Genomic DNA, 18,232 nt, shown 5'->3' on the forward strand with positions numbered 1-18,232 from the left:
TACAGGGGCTCAAAAACAACAACATCTTTATTATATATCAGGACACAAAGTCATTTCATCTCAAAGGGAAACAGCTTTATTTGGAATAACCAGCACTATCAACTGGTTTGGGATCTCCACCAGTTTCATGTCTTTGCAGCTTCTCCAACAAAGTTCCTGTAAAATCAGCATGTTTGTCTTTATTGGTTTGATAGTGATTGATTATTCAGTCCCAATCTGCTGTCATCTAAAGAACAAAATGATGTTTCTATGAGTCACAAAGCTCCAGATGTTGTCGGCTTCACAAAGAAAACAAAGAACTTAAACACAAAGTGTTTGGAGCCAAAATGTTCCCAAGCTGCTCTTTTTGAAATGGCAGAGGTACAGTGGTGTCTAACAGCACACTGTGGAAGGCAAACATGTTATTGTTGGATGAAACTTCATGAATCCTTTGTAGATTTGAGCTGTTGGAGCCTTTCTTTTCTCTTCAGGTGTAAAGATGCTGAGGAGGCAGGTGAAGCAGGTGGAGCTGTTGTGATGCTGGCAGAGGGTGTGTCTTAGTAACTCTGTGAGGCACAACTGGATCCAACATTGTGGATGTGTTGATGTTGGAGCCATTAAGAGTCTCTGGCCACACTGTAGGATTTCCCTTTGATCCACTGTGGGGGCATTTTGGAGTCTGTCAGTGAAACTCTTCATGTTTGTGTTTGACTCCAGTTTATAGAAACAGAGAAATGTGTCATGCTTTTGTTCGGCCTCCACAAATACACACATTTGTTCATTGGTTGGACTTTTTGGAAGGAGACACATTGAAAACCATGTTAACAAGATCTTGTTGTTTCCTGTGGATCCGACACAGAGAGTGGACTTCAGACAGAAAGCGTGGAAGAGATTTTAGAGGCCGTGTGTGGCAACAGGAAGTTTCTGTGTGTTTGCTGATCTTACATGTGGAAAACAACACGTGATGTTTGTGAAGTTCTACAATGATCATTGTTCTCACAGCATTTTGAGTGGGAACAGTTCAAACTGGGAGTAGTGGGAGTTATTTACTGATTGAAACAAGCTGAATGTTTCTGTGACGATGAAGATCAGCAGCTCAGCTGATCAATGAACTGACATCTATCAGTCGTTTCATGAGATGAAGTCATCAGCAGACATTTGTTCTGACTGTGTGATGAATGTCAGAACGTCAGGGCTCTGCTTTAGTCACTGCTTGATGATCATTGGCTCATTGTTGAATCCAGGGGCCCAGTCTGACCTCTGACCTTTGCTGCAGGTCTTCTGTGTTATCTCCACTTTCATGTCTGATCTTCTGCTGTATCGTCCAAAATAAACATCTGGATCATTTCCAACACTTCAGCAGATCTTTAGTTTGGGCAGTGCAGCACAGAATAACACATATTGTACTATACTGCCCACTTCCTGATCTTATTGGATCTGTGTGTGAGGTTGGTGAAGGAAACACATGTTTACTGAGTGAGTCGCTGCCATTAGGAACTAGTTTTTATATCACAGCCTGGAAATCACACAGGACCATTTCTGCAAGTGAAAAGTCGTCGTTGGAGGAAAATGATTGTGTAGTTTGTGCGACTGAAGAATTGTCCCAACTACATGTGCTGCTGACCCTTGACCTTTTCTTTAGGTGCACAGAGGAGTCTGTGGGAACATCCAGAACTGAGGCATCTTGTGTACAAACGTGTTCAGACCAGATGTCAAATGATGTCAGATGTCATCCGTGAATGGATGCAACTGTGGATCGTTCCAATAAAATGAGGCAGTTTTGTAAGTACAAGCCCACTACAACCCATCATCAACATTTTAAATTACATTATACATCTTCACTGATATAAAGCACCACTATTTTAACCTGATTCACTTTTTCCACCCTAACAGTTCATTCCTCAAATCAAACAAGATATTTGACCCTAAAAAAATGCATCAACAAATAATTTTGTAATAAAATATTTATTCTTCAACTTTTACAAGTGAAATCAAACAAGTGTGTTTAAGAGTGAAACCAGAGTGGAAGCTGCTCATATAGAGTCCAACCCAGGCTAAAGTAAGCTGAGTAGAGCAGCACCATCAAAGTGTCGGCTCTCTGAACACGGTGCAAGATCGCCATCTGCAGGACTAAACTAGTTTTTCTTGCCCTCCTCGTCAACATCAAGATGATGTCATCGTACAGCAACTGATTCCCTGTCCGTCTGGAACAAAGCATTTACATTAAAAAGACATTTACAGAAAATACAAACACCAACAACACATCTCATCATCACATGATATTTTATTATTTATTATATTATATATTTTTATTGTACCATCAACATCAACAAACACCAGCATATTTTCTTTGAGATTGAGTAGAGTGGACCTTTCCCTTGGTTCACTTCCTGCTCGCAGCATCAGCTGACCTCTGACTTCCTGGTTAAGGTCTCTCAGCGTTGACTGGAATATCAAATCGGACTCACACCATGTTCTTGTAATGTGGTCATGTCTGTCCGCTGTTTGAAGAGCATCTCTGGCCTAAACACAATAGGAAGAACAACAACACGGCAAAAAAAAAAACAACACATTTCCATATTAGATGAAGGGCACCGTAACTGGAAATGGTAACATTCATCTGATGCTGCTTTGGATTTATCTTCTGTTTTAGATCAACTTTGATCACTTCGAGCCATCTTAAGTCCGTTTGTTCTAACTTCTCACTAACGTCTCGTATGATTTCAGATCCCTGCTGTTCCCCAGCTGCCCTGTAGGTTTGTGCTTTGACCTCCAGAGGGCGACAAATCAGCACAGACAGAGAGCTCCATTCAAACTTTGCTGCCATCAGGAATAATTCTTCAAATATAATCATCAGTGTTTGAGCAGTTATGATATCAGGGACAATCTAGACATGTGTGACAATACTGAACATGTCACATGACACACCTCAAACATCATGTGATCCACTCTCAGTCTGCACTTTCATTCATGACTTCAACAGGTTGAAATGAGCTTTGAAGAAACATTCAGTGAAATAAATCTTTCATGGATTCATGTGAGCAGCAGATGAACTTTACAAAGAATCAGTGGATTTATCTTCTGTTTTAGATCAACTTTGATCACTTCGAGCCATCTTAAGTCCGTTTGTTCTTCTCACTCACTAACGTCTCATATGATTTCAGATCCCTGCTGTTCCCCAGCTGCCCTGTAGGTGGCCTCAGTGTGTCTCACACCATTTACAGATGATTACAGGTCGTTTACAGTTCAAACAGGTCCAACATAAGAAATATGCAGAAAATATCCTGCTATAACAGTTTGGGTCAAAGTGCAGATGTTCCAGATGTTCTGAGTCTGTCTGTGTTTCATGTTAACATGTAGATGTTGGACCAAAGTGAAGCTTTTTGATGTGACAGCAGGAATGTGAAGTGTAACTCTGAGCTGTAGGAAATGAAACTAAACGGACTTTTTCTCCTTTATTTATAGGAAAGTGTAGGAGAGCAACAGATGAACAAGCGTTACTGTAACAGGAAACATCAGAGGACCTGTATGTTCATCATCATCACTGTTTCCTTGTTCTGTCACAAACACACAACACTTCCTGCTCTCTCTCTGATGGATCTGATTGGCTGTTTCATTCACAGGAGGTCAGGGCGTCACACAAACAGCTTTAACTGCACAACGACACACTTTAAATCATCTGCAGACAAACCTGTGTGTTTGATTTATGAAGAAATAATAAAGACGTGTGTACAGCTGTCCATGAAGCAGCTTCTCACACAAACTCTGACACTTCAGCCACTTTAATTCCTGCAAAGCTGCGTAATAAAGAGCTGTGACTGCTATGAGCTGCTGATGATGACTGCATGAAGCTCTCAGCTGAAGCTTCTTTCATTTATTTTAATGTTAATGTCGCCTTTTTAAGCCTGTGTGAGGATTTTAATGACACACATTAAAGGAGCTTCTTTGATTAGAACCAAATTCATGTTGATTTTCAGCCTGAAATGATAAAAACTTTAATAATTCTGTTTATAATCATCAACCTGGAGACTAATGAAAAGTATAATAGTGAAAAAAAGCCTTTATTATTTGAGTAATGCCTGAATCTGCTCAGAGACGGAGACAACACAGAGGTGTTGATGACAGTTTGACATTAACTGAATTAAAAACTAGGGCTGTCAAATGATTAAAATTTTTAATCAGATTAATCACAGCCTAAAAATTAATTAATCATGATTAATTGCAACTCGAAATATGACCAAAATGTGTGCAAACATACGGACAGATAGCGGATTTTTACACACTTGTTAGTGTTATTTAATGCTAAGACCTGACGTAGGCTGGGTGTTGTGCTGGAAGCGAATTAATCACAGCCTAAAAATTGATTAATCGCAACTCGAAATATATGTGTATATGTGTGTATATGTGTGTAAAAATCGGGACAGATAGTGGTTTTTAACACACTTGTTTGTTTTATTTATTATTAATTGTGAGTACAAACAGTACAAGCAGAACAGGGCTTCAAATAATTGTGAGGGATTTTTACTGAATGTTTTCCACCCGTTTAAATCTAGCACATTGTTTTATCCATATACATCTTCAAGTTCACAGAACATAGGCCTAATTCAACAGGCAAAATAGAAAAAATCTCCAATCATCCTTTTGGGTAAGGTAGATTAGTGCAAAAAAATATGAACAACAGTGAAAAGTATTGTTTAAATCACATTCAACCATAGAACAAGCTCTAAACACACGGTCCTCTGGTCTACTCATCCTTCAGCCAGTTGCTGAGACAAACCAACTTGTCCACGTTCTCTGAGTGCAGAGCAGACCTCTTCTTGTTCACAATGTGCCCTGCTACAGAGAACAGCCTCTCACAGGGCACTGTGGAGGCAGGAGTGGCCAGGTATCTGCGAGCAAGGCGGGCCAGCTGGCTGTGGGCTCCTGCATGAGCTGCCCACCACTGTAAGGGACAGTCCTCTAAGGCAGTGCAGGGCTCTGCTCTGTAGCGCTGTATGGCTCTGTCCTGCTGTACCTCCTCCTCTGACTCAGAGTCAGAGTCCATCTGCAGCAGGCTCAGCCTCTTCTTGGCTGGACCTTCTTCTGCAGTGTGTGATCTTCTAGGAGAGTCTTCATGCAGCATGCCTGCCAGTGTGATCCACACTGCTTCTCTGTCAGTCTTGGGCACACTGCGTAGGTCTTTAAAACGTGGGTCCAGTGCAGTTGCGATCTGGAGCCATGCATAGTTGGTATGTTCCTGGCGGGAAGCAAGGTCTTCCTTAAACTTCTCTTTAAACCTCACCACATATGCAGGGTCCTCATCAGTTACTTCCATGACACGGCGCAGGTGGCAGAAGGCTGGTAGAACTACAGAGCAGGAGACGTAGGCCTCTCCTCCCAGCAGTTCAGTCACATATCTGCAGTGGAATACACACACACACACACACACACACACACACACAGCAAATTAAAAAAAGCTTTTTATTACTAGGTATTAAGACATTTTCATAATAACAAAACTGATTTAAGATGTATGTTTGATACATTTAATCTAAACCTACAATTATGGTCACAATGACAGGCTCACCTGCAGGGCTCTAGAAGTGTCTCCAGTCTCTGAAGTTTGTCCCACTCTGGAGGCGTCAGGAGGACAAGTTTATGCTTTTGTTTATCCAGAGTCGCGGTTACTGCAGTTTGGTTGCGGATCAAGCGCTTCACCATCTCCAGCGTGAAGTTCCAGCGCGTAGGCACGTCCTGGGCCAACGGCTCCTGCTTGCGCCCCAGTGACACCTGCTCTGCGTTCAGCTCTGCTGTGTTTGCTGGGCTGTGCTTAAAATGGCCAACAATTTTGCGGCATTTGGCCAGCGCAGTGACAAAGCCACTGTCTGCGAGACTCACTGTGATGCATCTCTGTAGAATGTGCGCGGTACACGGCATGTGATTGAATGGCATGATGCGAGCCGCAGCGATCATATTGCGCGCACTGTCCGTGCCTACTGTTGTCACCTTCTCCTCAATTCTCCACCTGCGAGCAACAGTCTGGAACTGCTCTGCACAAGCCTCCGCAAAGTGCCGCTCTTCCGTTTTCATTATAGTCAGCGCAAAGGATGTCAGACCCCAGGCTTCAGTGATTAAATGCGCAGTAACTCCCAGGTAATTGTTATTACTCAATGATGTCCAGTGGTCTCCTGTCAGAGCCACGCATTCTGTGTGAACTAAAGCCTCTTCTTTTTTCTTTTTCTCCGTTTCATACAGTTCGTGGATTCGAATTGTTATTGTGCTTCTCGCTGGGGGCTTGTAGGACGCGTCCTGAGATGCAACCTTTAAAACATCCGCAAAGCCCTTGTCCTCCACAATGCTTAGTGGTCTACAGTCCTTTGCTATCCATTTGGCTATATTGTCGGTCAGTTTGTCCAAAGAAGACTTACCGAGTGGCCTGCGTTCACTAAGAGTGGTCTGACGCAGGCCGGGTGAAGCTGCTGCCCCGACAAACGCGTGTTTGGCATTAAGGTGGTATTTTAAGGTAGAATTTGAACGGTGAAATTGAAACTCTTTACTACAGTGAGTGCAAATTACAACGCGTTTGTTTATTGTCCCATCTATGTTCTTCTTGTATTTGAATTCCCCATCCAGAAGGCCATCCTGTTCCTGCTTCTCCATTTTCAGTGGACAAACATCTTGAGAAAGTTGAGGGTAAACAGGAATGTTTCCTCTGGATGAGTCCGACTCTACCAGAGGAAAAGGGGAAAGATGCAGAGAAGACAGCGCGAATGTATGTATGTAAACAAATCAAGTGGAATTATGGGAGCGACTTTTTTTTTTTTTTTATCTGCGTGTTGCGCTAAATAGTTAAATATTCTAACGTAATTAATTCCAAAATTTAATTATCGCAATTAACGCGTTAATTTCGACAGCTATATTAAAAACAAAGTGCTCTTATTGTGAAAATCTGCCTCCTACTTCTTTAAATCATTTGTATGTATTTTTTAACGTCACAGTGAAACATTGAGACATTAATCTGACACAGTTTGATCAGCAGCTGTGTTTTCACTGACGTTTCACTTTGATTTGTTCAGGCTGAGCAGAGAGGATCGGCTCTCTGTGTGCGCACTGCTGAGAAACACAAGCTCATTTCTGCTGTTTCATGAAAAGTGTTATGGAGGAACAAGAAGTTCAGCCTCTAAACTCTCAGCGTGAGGACTGAGTGAAGAGTTTCAGAGCAGAGAGTTTTGGCTCACAGCTTTTAGCGTCTACACAAAGAGACGATTACGCACTTGATCTGAGAACATCTCCACCTCCTACAAACAAACTCTCCTACGAGCAGCTGTCAAAACCACAACAGGCAGAAGACTGGATTTCTTCAGGTCAGATTTACTGCAGTTTGCATAAATTGTGTGTCACAGACATTGTAGTTCACATTTGTGCGACTCGTTTAAATCTTCTCCTCCTGAAAGTGAAACTCTTACAAACACATCAGGCCACAACCTGCTGCAGGTTGTGCAGCAGGTTGTGGACATCGATTCATTAATGTTGAATTCTCTGCAGCTGCTCTGTTGCCATGTTGTTGCAGTACCGTATTTTCACGACCATAAGGCGCACTTAAAAGTCTTAGATTTTCTTCAAAAAGTACGGCGCGCCCTATAGCGCAGTGCCCCCTATGTGTTGTAAGGAGGACGTAGTAGAGAACACCATGAGAACGTTAAAGGGTGAAGTGTGGGCGTTGATCGTATATACCGGGACAATCGCACATACGTGTATAAAAGAACAGGTATGTGCGTTATGCAGGACATCGTTGTTTTAACAACCCTGAAAATGGCAAAGAGACACGCTTACGAAGCACAGTTTAAACTGAAGGCCATCAGCTACGCGGAGGAACATGGAAATCGAGCAGCGGCGAGAGAATTTAAGGTTAATTTAATGAATCGATGGTTCGCAAGTGGAGGAAGCTGGAAAACAAGCTCCGACAGGTCAAGAATACGCAGCTGAGTTTCCGCGGACATAAGGCGATTGATAGAGGATTTTTATGAAATACAATATAATCAAGTGTGTTTTATTTTCTAGTGTTCATATATTTTCACATAACCAAGCCTATTGTTAAACAAAACACAATGCATTCCTTACTTCAGTGTTTGAGATGTTTGACAAGACAGGATATACATGCATTCTTTACTTCAGTGTCTGTGATGTCAGATAAGCATGAATACTGCTGTGTCGTTATTTTTCAGTTTGTGTGCAGAGGTTAGATAGCTAAGACAATGCCTGAGCTCTCCCCTTTCCGTTAAAAGAGGAAGTGCTATGTAATCCATTTTGAACTATAAATAAAGCAAGCAGCCTGTACTCGTTGTGTCTGTCTTCTCAGAGGCATTCACCCGTGTACACGTTCTTAAACTCTGAGTCGGTCTGCAGTGTCTTATTTCTCTTACTTGTGAACAGATGTCTAAACCCCTGACATTTAATTGGTCCTTCGTAGCCGGATAACTAACTGTTATTTTTAACGTCTAGTTGTCCACAGACGGTTTTCATCGGATTCTGACGTCCTGTTGCCTGCGCTGGAAAAAATCTGTGCACAGTAAAAAGGAAAATCTGGGAGCGTGAATACGATCTCTGGTCAGCGAGGCCCCACGACGCCAGGACCAGATGTGCCGGATCCAAAACGCAGCGCCACAGTAAGGTGAATATGAAACACTGCATTCCATCTAGCGCTAAAATACGTTGATATTGAGATTTTCCTTTAAAATAGTGTGTAAACCTGGTTAGCGCCGACAGATCTCAATCCAGAAGGGATTTAAGAGACAACAGGCAAGAGCGAAATTCTAGAAATCGCTATTAAAAGTTCCGGTTGCTTTGGGAAAGCAGCTGTAACGGAACGAGTTCCGGTCGCTCTGGGAGTGGCTGCAACGGAACAGTTAGAAGGTTGCACAATAAAAATACGGAAAGTCTCAATAAAAATTATAAAAGCGCGCTCTGTTTGTGTTAACAAAGAGAAGTGAGTTGTCATTTACGACCCAATACGCGGTCGAACCCTTCTCAAGCTGTTTTCCTGTGTACACTCACAAACTGGCTGGAGTGGGAAACTAAGGTTGTGCGTCATCACGTAAAATCAATAACCGCTTTCTCAAATAGTGAGAAAGTAGAAGCCTGTTATTGATCACCTGCCCGCTCCTTTGTGCCAGAGAAGGTGTCACAGTTCTGACGTAATTAGTTTAAAATGGGTAACTCTAAAACTAAAGTAAAATTAACAGCAGATGAAGAGTGGTTAGAAAAAAACTGTTCAAATGCAGGAATAGTCAGTGCAAAAAGGTGGAGAAATACAAAATAAAATATATTGTCCAGCTTGGCAAGGCAAATGCACCCCTGATTTAATAAATGCTTTAAAAACCGCTTTGCAAAAAGAGCTATATGTGGAAAAAAGTCAGAAGAAAAAAGCAAAACGTCTAGCAGAATGGCATCTTTTCAAAGTGATGATGACAGACGTAGAAGACGTGGAGAGGAAGGAAGTGAAACAGATGAAGCGGAAGTTTACAATATAGAACAACTGCTGCTAGGGTCAGAAGCCAAACCAACAGTTGTAGTATATGTGAAAGGTGTGCCGTTAAAAAAAAATGTTTTGAGACACAGGAGCTTGTAAAACTGTTTTAACTGTAGAAGTCCCAAATGTAACATTTTCAAAAAACACTATAATTGTGAAATCAGCCTCAGGACATGTGACAAAACAGCATCTAACCGATCCCCTTTTTATGTCACATAGAGATAGTGGCCGTGGCTGCAAAAATCAGTGCATTTATGACCCATCATGCCCAGATTGTATGAAATAAATAAAAGGAAATCATTCATATGAAGACCTTTTCTTTTTTTTCTTTTTTTTCTTTTTTAAATGACATCAGAAACAGCAGTATGCGACATTACGTGATGGCAGAGCTTCCGTTCATCCTTTGTCATTTTTTTTTTTTTTTTTTTTTTTTAAATAAATAGGACAGGGGGAATGAATGAGAGAAAGAGGGGGAGAGAAAGAAAGAAAACCAAAGGGGAGAAGAGACGGTGAGAAGGGGGGGGAAGAGAGACAAAAAAAAAAAAAAGAACTCCTGGGTCACCTGTATGGAGAAAAAAAAAAAAAACAAACAAAAAAAACAAACAGAGGAGACAGCAAACAACAAAGAGCAACATAATAATAGAGAAAACAAAGCACCATCACAATAAACTAGCTAGTCATAGATATCAATATTTACTAAATAATAAACGATATTGTGCAGCACGCAAGATAGACAGCGCACAGTGTGCTTTGAGGCAGCAGCCAAGAAAGCTTTAGTCCGCGTCTGTGAATACCCATGTGTGCATACCTGTGTGGATCAGCATGCTTGCATTCCAAAGGTTTCTCCATGTAATGATCTGCTAGGGAGTGTGGGGGGGGGCCACAGCCCCGTCCTCCAGGGTGTGAAGCGGGTATGGAGGAGATCAAAACTCCAGACATCCAGAGGCCCCCAGAACACAAGAGACCATGGAAGACCAACAGAGGGGCAGCCGCGCCACTGTTCCAGTAAGAGCTGAGGAGAGTCCCAGATGAGGGCTCGCCCAGCAGCCGCGGAGCAGAAGTCAGGGGGAGTTGCAGTGACGCGCCCGTGAGCTCCGCCGGCCCCCAGCTGTGCCTGAGTGACCGAGCCCCAGGCCGAGAGGCCGGGGGCACCCCACCTCCAAAGGGGCCCGAGCGAGCCCCAGGCCCCAGGCCCCGACAAGCGGCCGCCAAGGAGTGAGCCGGTGTGTACCCGGACGCCCACCCCCAGACACAAAGAACCACCAACACACCGACACCTGAGGGAGTCCGCCACCGGCAGGGGAAGTGGTGGTGGGTGGAGATAGGCCTCCAAACCTTGGAGGGCCTGAGGTGTCCCCAGAGAGGTGGCGTCTGATACCCAACCTGACATATAGACACAGACATACAGGCACACACAGACACAAACATCCATTCCCACCCTCATGCTCTCATATGCACTCACTCCACACTCAACCAACGTGGAGACAGACATAAAGAGACGCTGTACACACAATCACACTCCCCAAGCGTACTCTACAAACCGGGTCTAGGTACCCTTGCCCCTGGAGGGGGGAATTGCACCCAGACCCAGGTGGTGTTACCCTTTTCCCTGCGGTGGGGAGAGGCAGACCACCCCGACTCCGCAGCAGCAGGGAGGCCCCACACCCCAGACCGCAGTCGGACGGCCAACTCCTCCTACTAGCCCTCCCGCTCCAGCAGGCCGCAGAGAATGGGGGTGGGAGAAGACTCCAAACCTCCCTCCACCCGCTCATTGTAGTGTTGATGCATATGTGTTCTAAGGTGCAATTAAAACCCAGGAGGGCATGGAGCTACCTGCCAAGGAGCAGCAGGTAAGCGCATAGTCCCTCCTGCTAGCCCTCAATGACTAAGTGTATTTAAAATTGAGAGGTGGGCAACGACGTCAGGGGTGAGGTATACACCCTGATGGTGATTTGGATGAAGACCTTTTCTAAAAAAAAAAAAAAAGAGAGATGCATAAGGTAGATTAAGGCTGTATCATTGTACAGCCAAGGAAAGTGTGTGAAAAGATAAATGTTTCCATCCTGGAGGTGGGTGAGACTGCAGCTCATTCACGTCCTTGATGGATACAAAATAAAATATAATAATAAACTACTTGGTTCGACATGCAACAGAGAGAATGCATGTGACTGAAGGTTGGATCTGAGATGAGGCAAACAGAAGACCAGTCTAAAAGTAGGCACAAACCTGTTCAGAGATGAAGCAAATTGTACAGATTGGATGAACTATAAATTATCTGTTTGCTGAGTAAGATGATCCTAACTATTAAATTGTCTCAGTAGTAGTATAGTGATATACACTAGTAAAATATTGTAATATACTATTGTTACTATATAGAGAGAAAAAGATGATGATATTAATAATGATATAAAATTAATATTGACAAGAAGTATCCTAGTCAGTATGATGTGAGATGGACAATTGTTATGAAGTAGTCTGCACCAAGCTTAAGGTTTGCTCAAACTCAGTATAATGACATATGAGATGAAGAAAATAAAGGCAATATCTAAACCAATTAGGTGCATAGAGGCACTTAACCTGCTTGAAAACCTGTCATTTATCCTAGATAAATATTACTGAGATACAGAGCACATCTATAATAACAACTAATAAGCCAAACCCTGTAGATAATAACTAAACCTACAGGATTATGAAGCTGAATTAAATGTGTGGACACCGCTAAGTTGATGAGCATGTTACACATTTTCTTTTATTTTTTATTTATTGGTTTTTTAGAGCAGAGGCTGCATGCTATTAAAAGCCAACACATGCAGCTGTCTGTGAGCTCAGTTTCCCCTCACACTTCTGCTTTGTTTCTGGCAACATTTTTCTTTGTCTTTTTGTGTCCTGACTCATGTATGTTTTTGTTTTTTGATTATTTTGTTGGTTTGGAAACAAATTTGTGCCGATACTTGAGGGATTGGGTGTGACGGGTACAAAATAATAAATAATAATAACACTATGAAAGTTGATAGTAGGGTGAGTGCAAGGCGGTGTGTGAAAAGAGGAAGTCTGAGAGAGAAGTGCGTGCGTAGGCAAACTGCAGAGTATGTGCGTCAAAAGAGGGTGTATTGTTTTTACATCAAGGTTTAGTAGAACTAAAGTAGAACGTCACAAACAAACAGATAAAAAAGTAAAATGAAGAGAAAAAATAACTGACAATTACATTAATGAATAGAAAACACACATACACAAAGTGCCATATGTGAAATTATTCTAGGAAAGAATCAGAAGTGGGATAGTTTAATATAAGATGCAATGAAGGAAGCAGCTTACACTCCTTTAATTCCCAGAGCCAGTGTGTTCCCTCCCCTGCCCACTTGGCCCCCGTATCAGGCGAGTATGGAAGGCTGGATAGCCCATGACGGGTAAGATCCCACCTCGAAACCCTGGGACAACCTAAGGCAGGCACAGTCACGATTACTCGGCCTCACTCAGTCCCTGTGAGCTCAGACTCACGGGTGAGATGAAGTGAAGAAGACGGGACCTCAAGGGTAAAGCCGCTGGGCTAAGGCGGAAGTGGAAAGTGGCAAGTGGAGCCCTAACTTCTGGCTGAGGACAAGGAATGCTGCTATTTAAGGTGGGAAATCAAAATTTGGGTTAGTAAATTTGGGAAGGAGAAAATTGACTGTTTAAAGGCAAAATTATGAAGGAGTCTGACACACTGGAAAAGCAACATATGCAAATTCACATACACAAACATAAAATACATTTGAGTTTGAAATTGAGGAACTCAAAGAAGCTATATGACAAAGTGAGTTATGAAAACAAAAAGTGATTAAAGTAGTTTTAAAAGAGTGACTTAGGAGTGCTCTGGGACTAAGTGATCAACAGTAGTGATCACTGTAGAAAGAAATAAAATAATTTAATGAGTTGGTAATGTTTAAACATATGTTTCTGTTGTTACAGCAACTCATTGAGAGATGACTCAGTATGCAAATTAGCTGAAGTGAGTGGTGACGGAGGAGCTTCCTGTGTGTGTGTGTGACTGAGGCTTTCAGAAGAGGAAGCATAGCAGACAAGAGAAGTGCAGAGTTGGGTAGGACATTTATAGTTTAGTGATTATATGTTGTCGTAAAGGGGTTTTATGCTGAATTTAAGTATGTTAAAGGGGGTGATTTTTGTGTGCAAATTGTGTGGTTTTAATGAGACTTTCGGTGTATTGAGGGGGTGAGATTATGTGGTGGCAAAACTTGTGTGTTTAAGGTTGTTGTGGTGATGGGTTGATTCTGTCAGTAAGGTTTGGGTTGTTGTTGTTTTTGTTTTAATAGAGGGAGTTTTAGGAAACACGGACATGTCTGAGGGGCCCATTAGTTTGTAACAGTGCACTTAAAGGAAACCTGTCAGGTGATTTTGTTTTGTGTTTTGTGAGCTAATAATCAGCTCTATTTTTTCTCATTTCTGTTCTAAGCAGGCCTGTAACAGCGCTGACAAATTCTCGGGGAGAGCAAATAAAAGGGGGGCTTTCCAGATTACAACTGGCTGAGGAGAAAGCTACCTGTGGGGACTGATCAGGTCGTAAGTCCCTGTCCAAAATTGTAGGATTTTATGCGAGTCAATCCAGTCCAAAAGCATAAAGAAATATTTTCCTATGGAAAATAAAAAAAAATGAATGAGCTCATTTTGCTGAGGGTGGAGAATCTGATCGTGCGGGAAGCTCCACTATTAGCAAAAATATGGTGTGACTGCATGTGAGTGAATGTGTGGCTGGGTGAGTGAGGATGCATAAATGTGGACAAACAATTGGCTTTTACCAGAGAAAATTTCTGTTTTGTTGACTGGGGTTAGATTATGGGATTATAGTATATTGTTGGGAGAATGCCAAATGTTAAAGGGGAAACATTTTTGATGTAACTCATGTTACCATTAATTGGAGGAACACATGACTGATAATTGTTCTGTTTCAAGTTTATTTTTATGACATAGATTGGATCATGAGTGGGGAAAAACTAAGCATTTTGAGTTTTGTATAGTATTGTGACACATTTCATGTGTCAAAATAAAAGGGGGAATTTAGGGTTTAATAATTTAATTGTTTAATAATTTAGGATCATTTTAGGACTTTTTTGGTTCTTATTATGCGTGATTATGTTTGGGGGTTTGTTGATCATTTGGATATGGTAAAACTGAAACTGTTATTTTTATGTTAAGGTTAAAGGATTAAAGAGGTTGTTTTCTTTTGGATCTTTTAGTAGAATAGGCGCTTATAATGATTTTCTGGTTAAAAAGGTGACTTAAGATTAGAGTAGAGGCACTTGCAGCAGCGACAATTCGTGTACAGGATGTTGATGATAGCGAGCAACCGGACGGGAAACCAGCGCTTAAAGAGTTTTAAAGGGATGAGTAACGTTGAAGAATATATATAAATACAAGTCAATAAGTTAAGAACATAATTAGGATCATGCTTTTGATTAAAGAGTCCCAAATAGGATAAGTTAGGGAGGTGCAGGAAAAGGTGTTTTGCTTCCTTTGCAGAAGATCCCGGCGAGGATCCTGGAGGCCCCGAGGCTTGATGAACCACATCAGACGAGACGCAAGAGTAGCACTAGAGACGTGCAACCTCACGACTCAATCTGGGGAACTGACGTACCAGACGAATTCAAACATGGACCAAAGGACAAAAAGTAATGCTTTCTCTATTCCCGTGGGCAGGAAATGCCAAAAACATGCTCAGGATAGAGACACTCGACTACCGTTTTGGACTGTTTCTGAATGCTTCAACAAAGATCAACAAGGCTCAGAATGAAGAAATCGATGCAGTGCGCATCACAATAATGCAACACCGAGTCGCATTGGACGTGATACTAGCCGAGAAAGGAGGCTTATGTGTGCTCTTCAACACGACTTGCTGCACATACATTCCTGATAATGTGCACTCCAACAATATGACTGACGCACTGGACGTGCTGCGACAACTGAGTCAAGCTCAACGACAGGACTACATCACTGGTGAAGAGGACTGGCTCACATGGCTTCTTAGTGGGTCATGGAAGACGTTGCTCATGAAAGGACTAGTACTCGTTGGAGTACTGCTCATACTCCTTTGCTTATTCTCAACATGCATATTGCCCTGTGTCCACAGAATGGTAAACAATATGTTCACCACAAAACTACTAGCATATGTCTCCCTACCCCAATACGAACCACAAGCAGAGAATGAACTTGAAGAAGATGAATTTTAACTGATGATCATGTATGTTTTCACCAAATGACATGCAAGTTGAAAATGTGACTAACAAGTGACTATGCATTGATTAAACCTGTGAAAAATATTAACAACAGGAGGGAATGATAGAGGATTTTTATGAAATACAATATAATCAAGTGTGTTTTATTTTCTAGTGTTCATATATTTTCACATAACCAAGCCTATTGTTAAACAAAACACAATGCATTCCTTACTTCAGTGTTTGAGATGTTTGACAAGACAGGATATACATGCATTCTTTACTTCAGTGTCTGTGATGTCAGATAAGCATGAATACTGCTGTGTCGTTATTTTTCAGTTTGTGTGCAGAGGTTAGATAGCTAAGACAATGCCTGAGCTCTCCCCTTTCCGTTAAAAGAGGAAGTGCTATGTAATCCATTTTGAACTATAAATAAAGCAAGCAGCCTGTACTCGTTGTGTCTGTCTTCTCAGAGGCATTCACCCGTGTACACGTTCTTAAACTCTGAGTCGGTCTGCAGTGTCTTATTTCTCTTACTTGTGAACAGATGTCTAAACCCCTGACAGCGATCATCGAGCAAAGAACGAGTGGGAGAAGCGTTTCGACGGTCACCATTCGGCTAAAAGCAGTTTCACTTTCACTTTTTATGAAACGGTGCCATTTTTCCATCCGGACCAGGACTACGGTAGCGCAGCAACTTCCAGCGGATTATAAGGAAAAGCTGGCCATCTTCCGCTCCTACTGCAGCAAACACATCGGCGACAAACACATCCAGCGATGGATGACCGATGGAGACCACAGTTTCACCAAGAGTGGAAGGCAGCGCCGGGAGAGTTACGCCACAATTTGCCAATGGATTGTAGATGCTTGGGCTAACATGTCTGCTGGCACTGTTGTTCGAGCTTTCGCAAAAGCCGGCATCATTTCTGAGGAGCCGCACGGCACGGAAAGTGACTCTGACAGTGAAGAAAGTGAACCTGGCATGTTTGATGGAGATTTAGCGCAGCTGTTCAATTCAGACACAGAGGATGAGGACTTCGATGGGTTTGATGATAAAAATGTGAGTACCAAACTTTGTTTTGCTCCTGCTTTAGTTTTAAATACGCACACTTGTATGCTTGTGTGTTGTTGATGATGACGATTACCGGCAATAGAAATGTGAGTAAGGTACCGAACTCAGGTTTGCTCCCGCTTTATTTTTAAATACTCATACGGTACTTGTATGCGCCCTATGGTCCAGTGCGCCTTATGTGTGTGTTAAATACAGTAAGGGCACACATAACTGAGACTGCGCCTTTTAGCACAGTGCGTCTTATGGTCGTGAAAATACGGTATATTAATAACTAACCTCGTGTTGTGGACAAATGATCTCAGTTGTTCTCGTATGGGCTCAAAATGTGGTCATAAATATTTTGTACTTGTAAAAAAGATTTGTATGTGTATAAAAGATTTGTGTGTGGACTTAGAAAAAAAACCCCTGCAAGTTACAAGTACGGATTTTGACCCTATTTTTCTTCCTTTCATCTGATTGGTCAATGTCATGTCAATCAACAATGTAACAATCCAATTAGAGAACAGATGGGTTTGGCTGTCGAGGGGCGCTTTTTTTAACTGCAGGTCTTTGCCTGCATACATGCACATATGTCCCTCTGTGGGGGGTCACTCCCACTAGGTTTATATCTGGGACTCTCCACCATTTGACCTTAGAACTGAAGAAGCTTCTCGGATGAGAGGTGAAACGTCTTCAAGTAACTTAAAGAAGTCCAGACGCTTTTCTTTGCAAGCTCCTTTGACATTTGACCACGAGCAATCTTTTCTGGTTTCTTTGTAGCCAGAAACCAGCTCTCTCCTCGGCTTCCTCCACTACACGCTTGCCCCACGCCAGTCTCCTCCGTCACTATAAAGGGGAGAGTCATGAGCTCCATCACCCTCACCTGTGCCGTCCAACGTCCCGCCACCAGCCTCCACTGCAGCAGGCCAGAGACCACACCCCTGCCACAATAAGTAAAAGTATATCCTTGCTGTACCCTTAATGCTAAATGTGCTAAATTAACCGCTGCCTTTGCCCCTTTGGGATTATTCTTATGTCACTGGGATGTTGACCTTTGACCTTCACATTAGAGAGATGGGCAGACATAATTAGTGTATGAATTTTAAAGTAACAGGTAATAAAGAGAGTGCAGCAAATGTAGTCAGGTTTATTACTCTGTATCACACATGAGTGCCCGAGGGAGGCGGGGCTGACTGGGGAGACACAGGAAACAGAGAGACAGGGCTGACTCGACATGAAACGATGAAACGCGGGACACGGGAACAGAAACTAAACACAGGCTGAAATGAACACTGAGGGAGGGAGAACTAAGATTACTGAGAGCCTGATAAATAAGAAGAACAAAAACCAAGAAAAACAAGAGTCAAAGAAAACCAAAAACACAAAGCATTGGGCCAGGATCCACTGCTGTGACATTTATATGTGATAAAAACATTAAAAACTGCTCAGATGTTGAAATCTTTCTACGTATACTTTAGGTTCAGCTCT

At 42.3% G+C, this 18,232-nt stretch overlaps 2 protein-coding genes across 2 annotated transcripts in view; one reads left to right on the plus strand and one right to left on the minus strand.

The window, feature by feature from the left end:
* Nucleotides 1-18,232, plus strand: part of LOC146634309 (protein NLRC3-like) — a 709,813-nt gene that overhangs the window by 173,767 nt on the left and 517,814 nt on the right. The gene's annotated exons all lie outside the window — the stretch shown is intronic.
* Nucleotides 4,724-6,618, minus strand: LOC146634313 (E3 SUMO-protein ligase ZBED1-like). Its single transcript, XM_085376784.1, has 2 exons — nt 5,546-6,618; nt 4,724-5,375 (listed from the first exon to the last, which is right to left on the minus strand). The coding sequence occupies exons 1-2, from the start codon at nt 6,616-6,618 to the stop codon at nt 4,724-4,726; spliced, it is 1,725 nt and encodes a 574-aa protein (XP_085232910.1).

This window comes from Diplotaxodon limnothrissa, linkage group LG3 (genome assembly GCF_057381915.1).
Source record: "Diplotaxodon limnothrissa isolate DT_005_m linkage group LG3, D_limnothrissa_male_GT1.1, whole genome shotgun sequence".
NCBI classification, from domain to species: Eukaryota; Metazoa; Chordata; class Actinopteri; order Cichliformes; family Cichlidae; genus Diplotaxodon; species Diplotaxodon limnothrissa.

Coding starts and splice junctions, on each gene's coding strand:
- LOC146634313 (XM_085376784.1), bottom strand. CDS start 6,618: ATGGAGAAGCAGGAACAGGATGGCCTTCTGGATGGGGAATTCAAATAC. Junction 5,376..5,545: donor ACACTTCTAGAGCCCTGCAG/GTGAGCCTGTCA, acceptor ATTCCACTGCAG/ATATGTGACTGAACTGCTGG.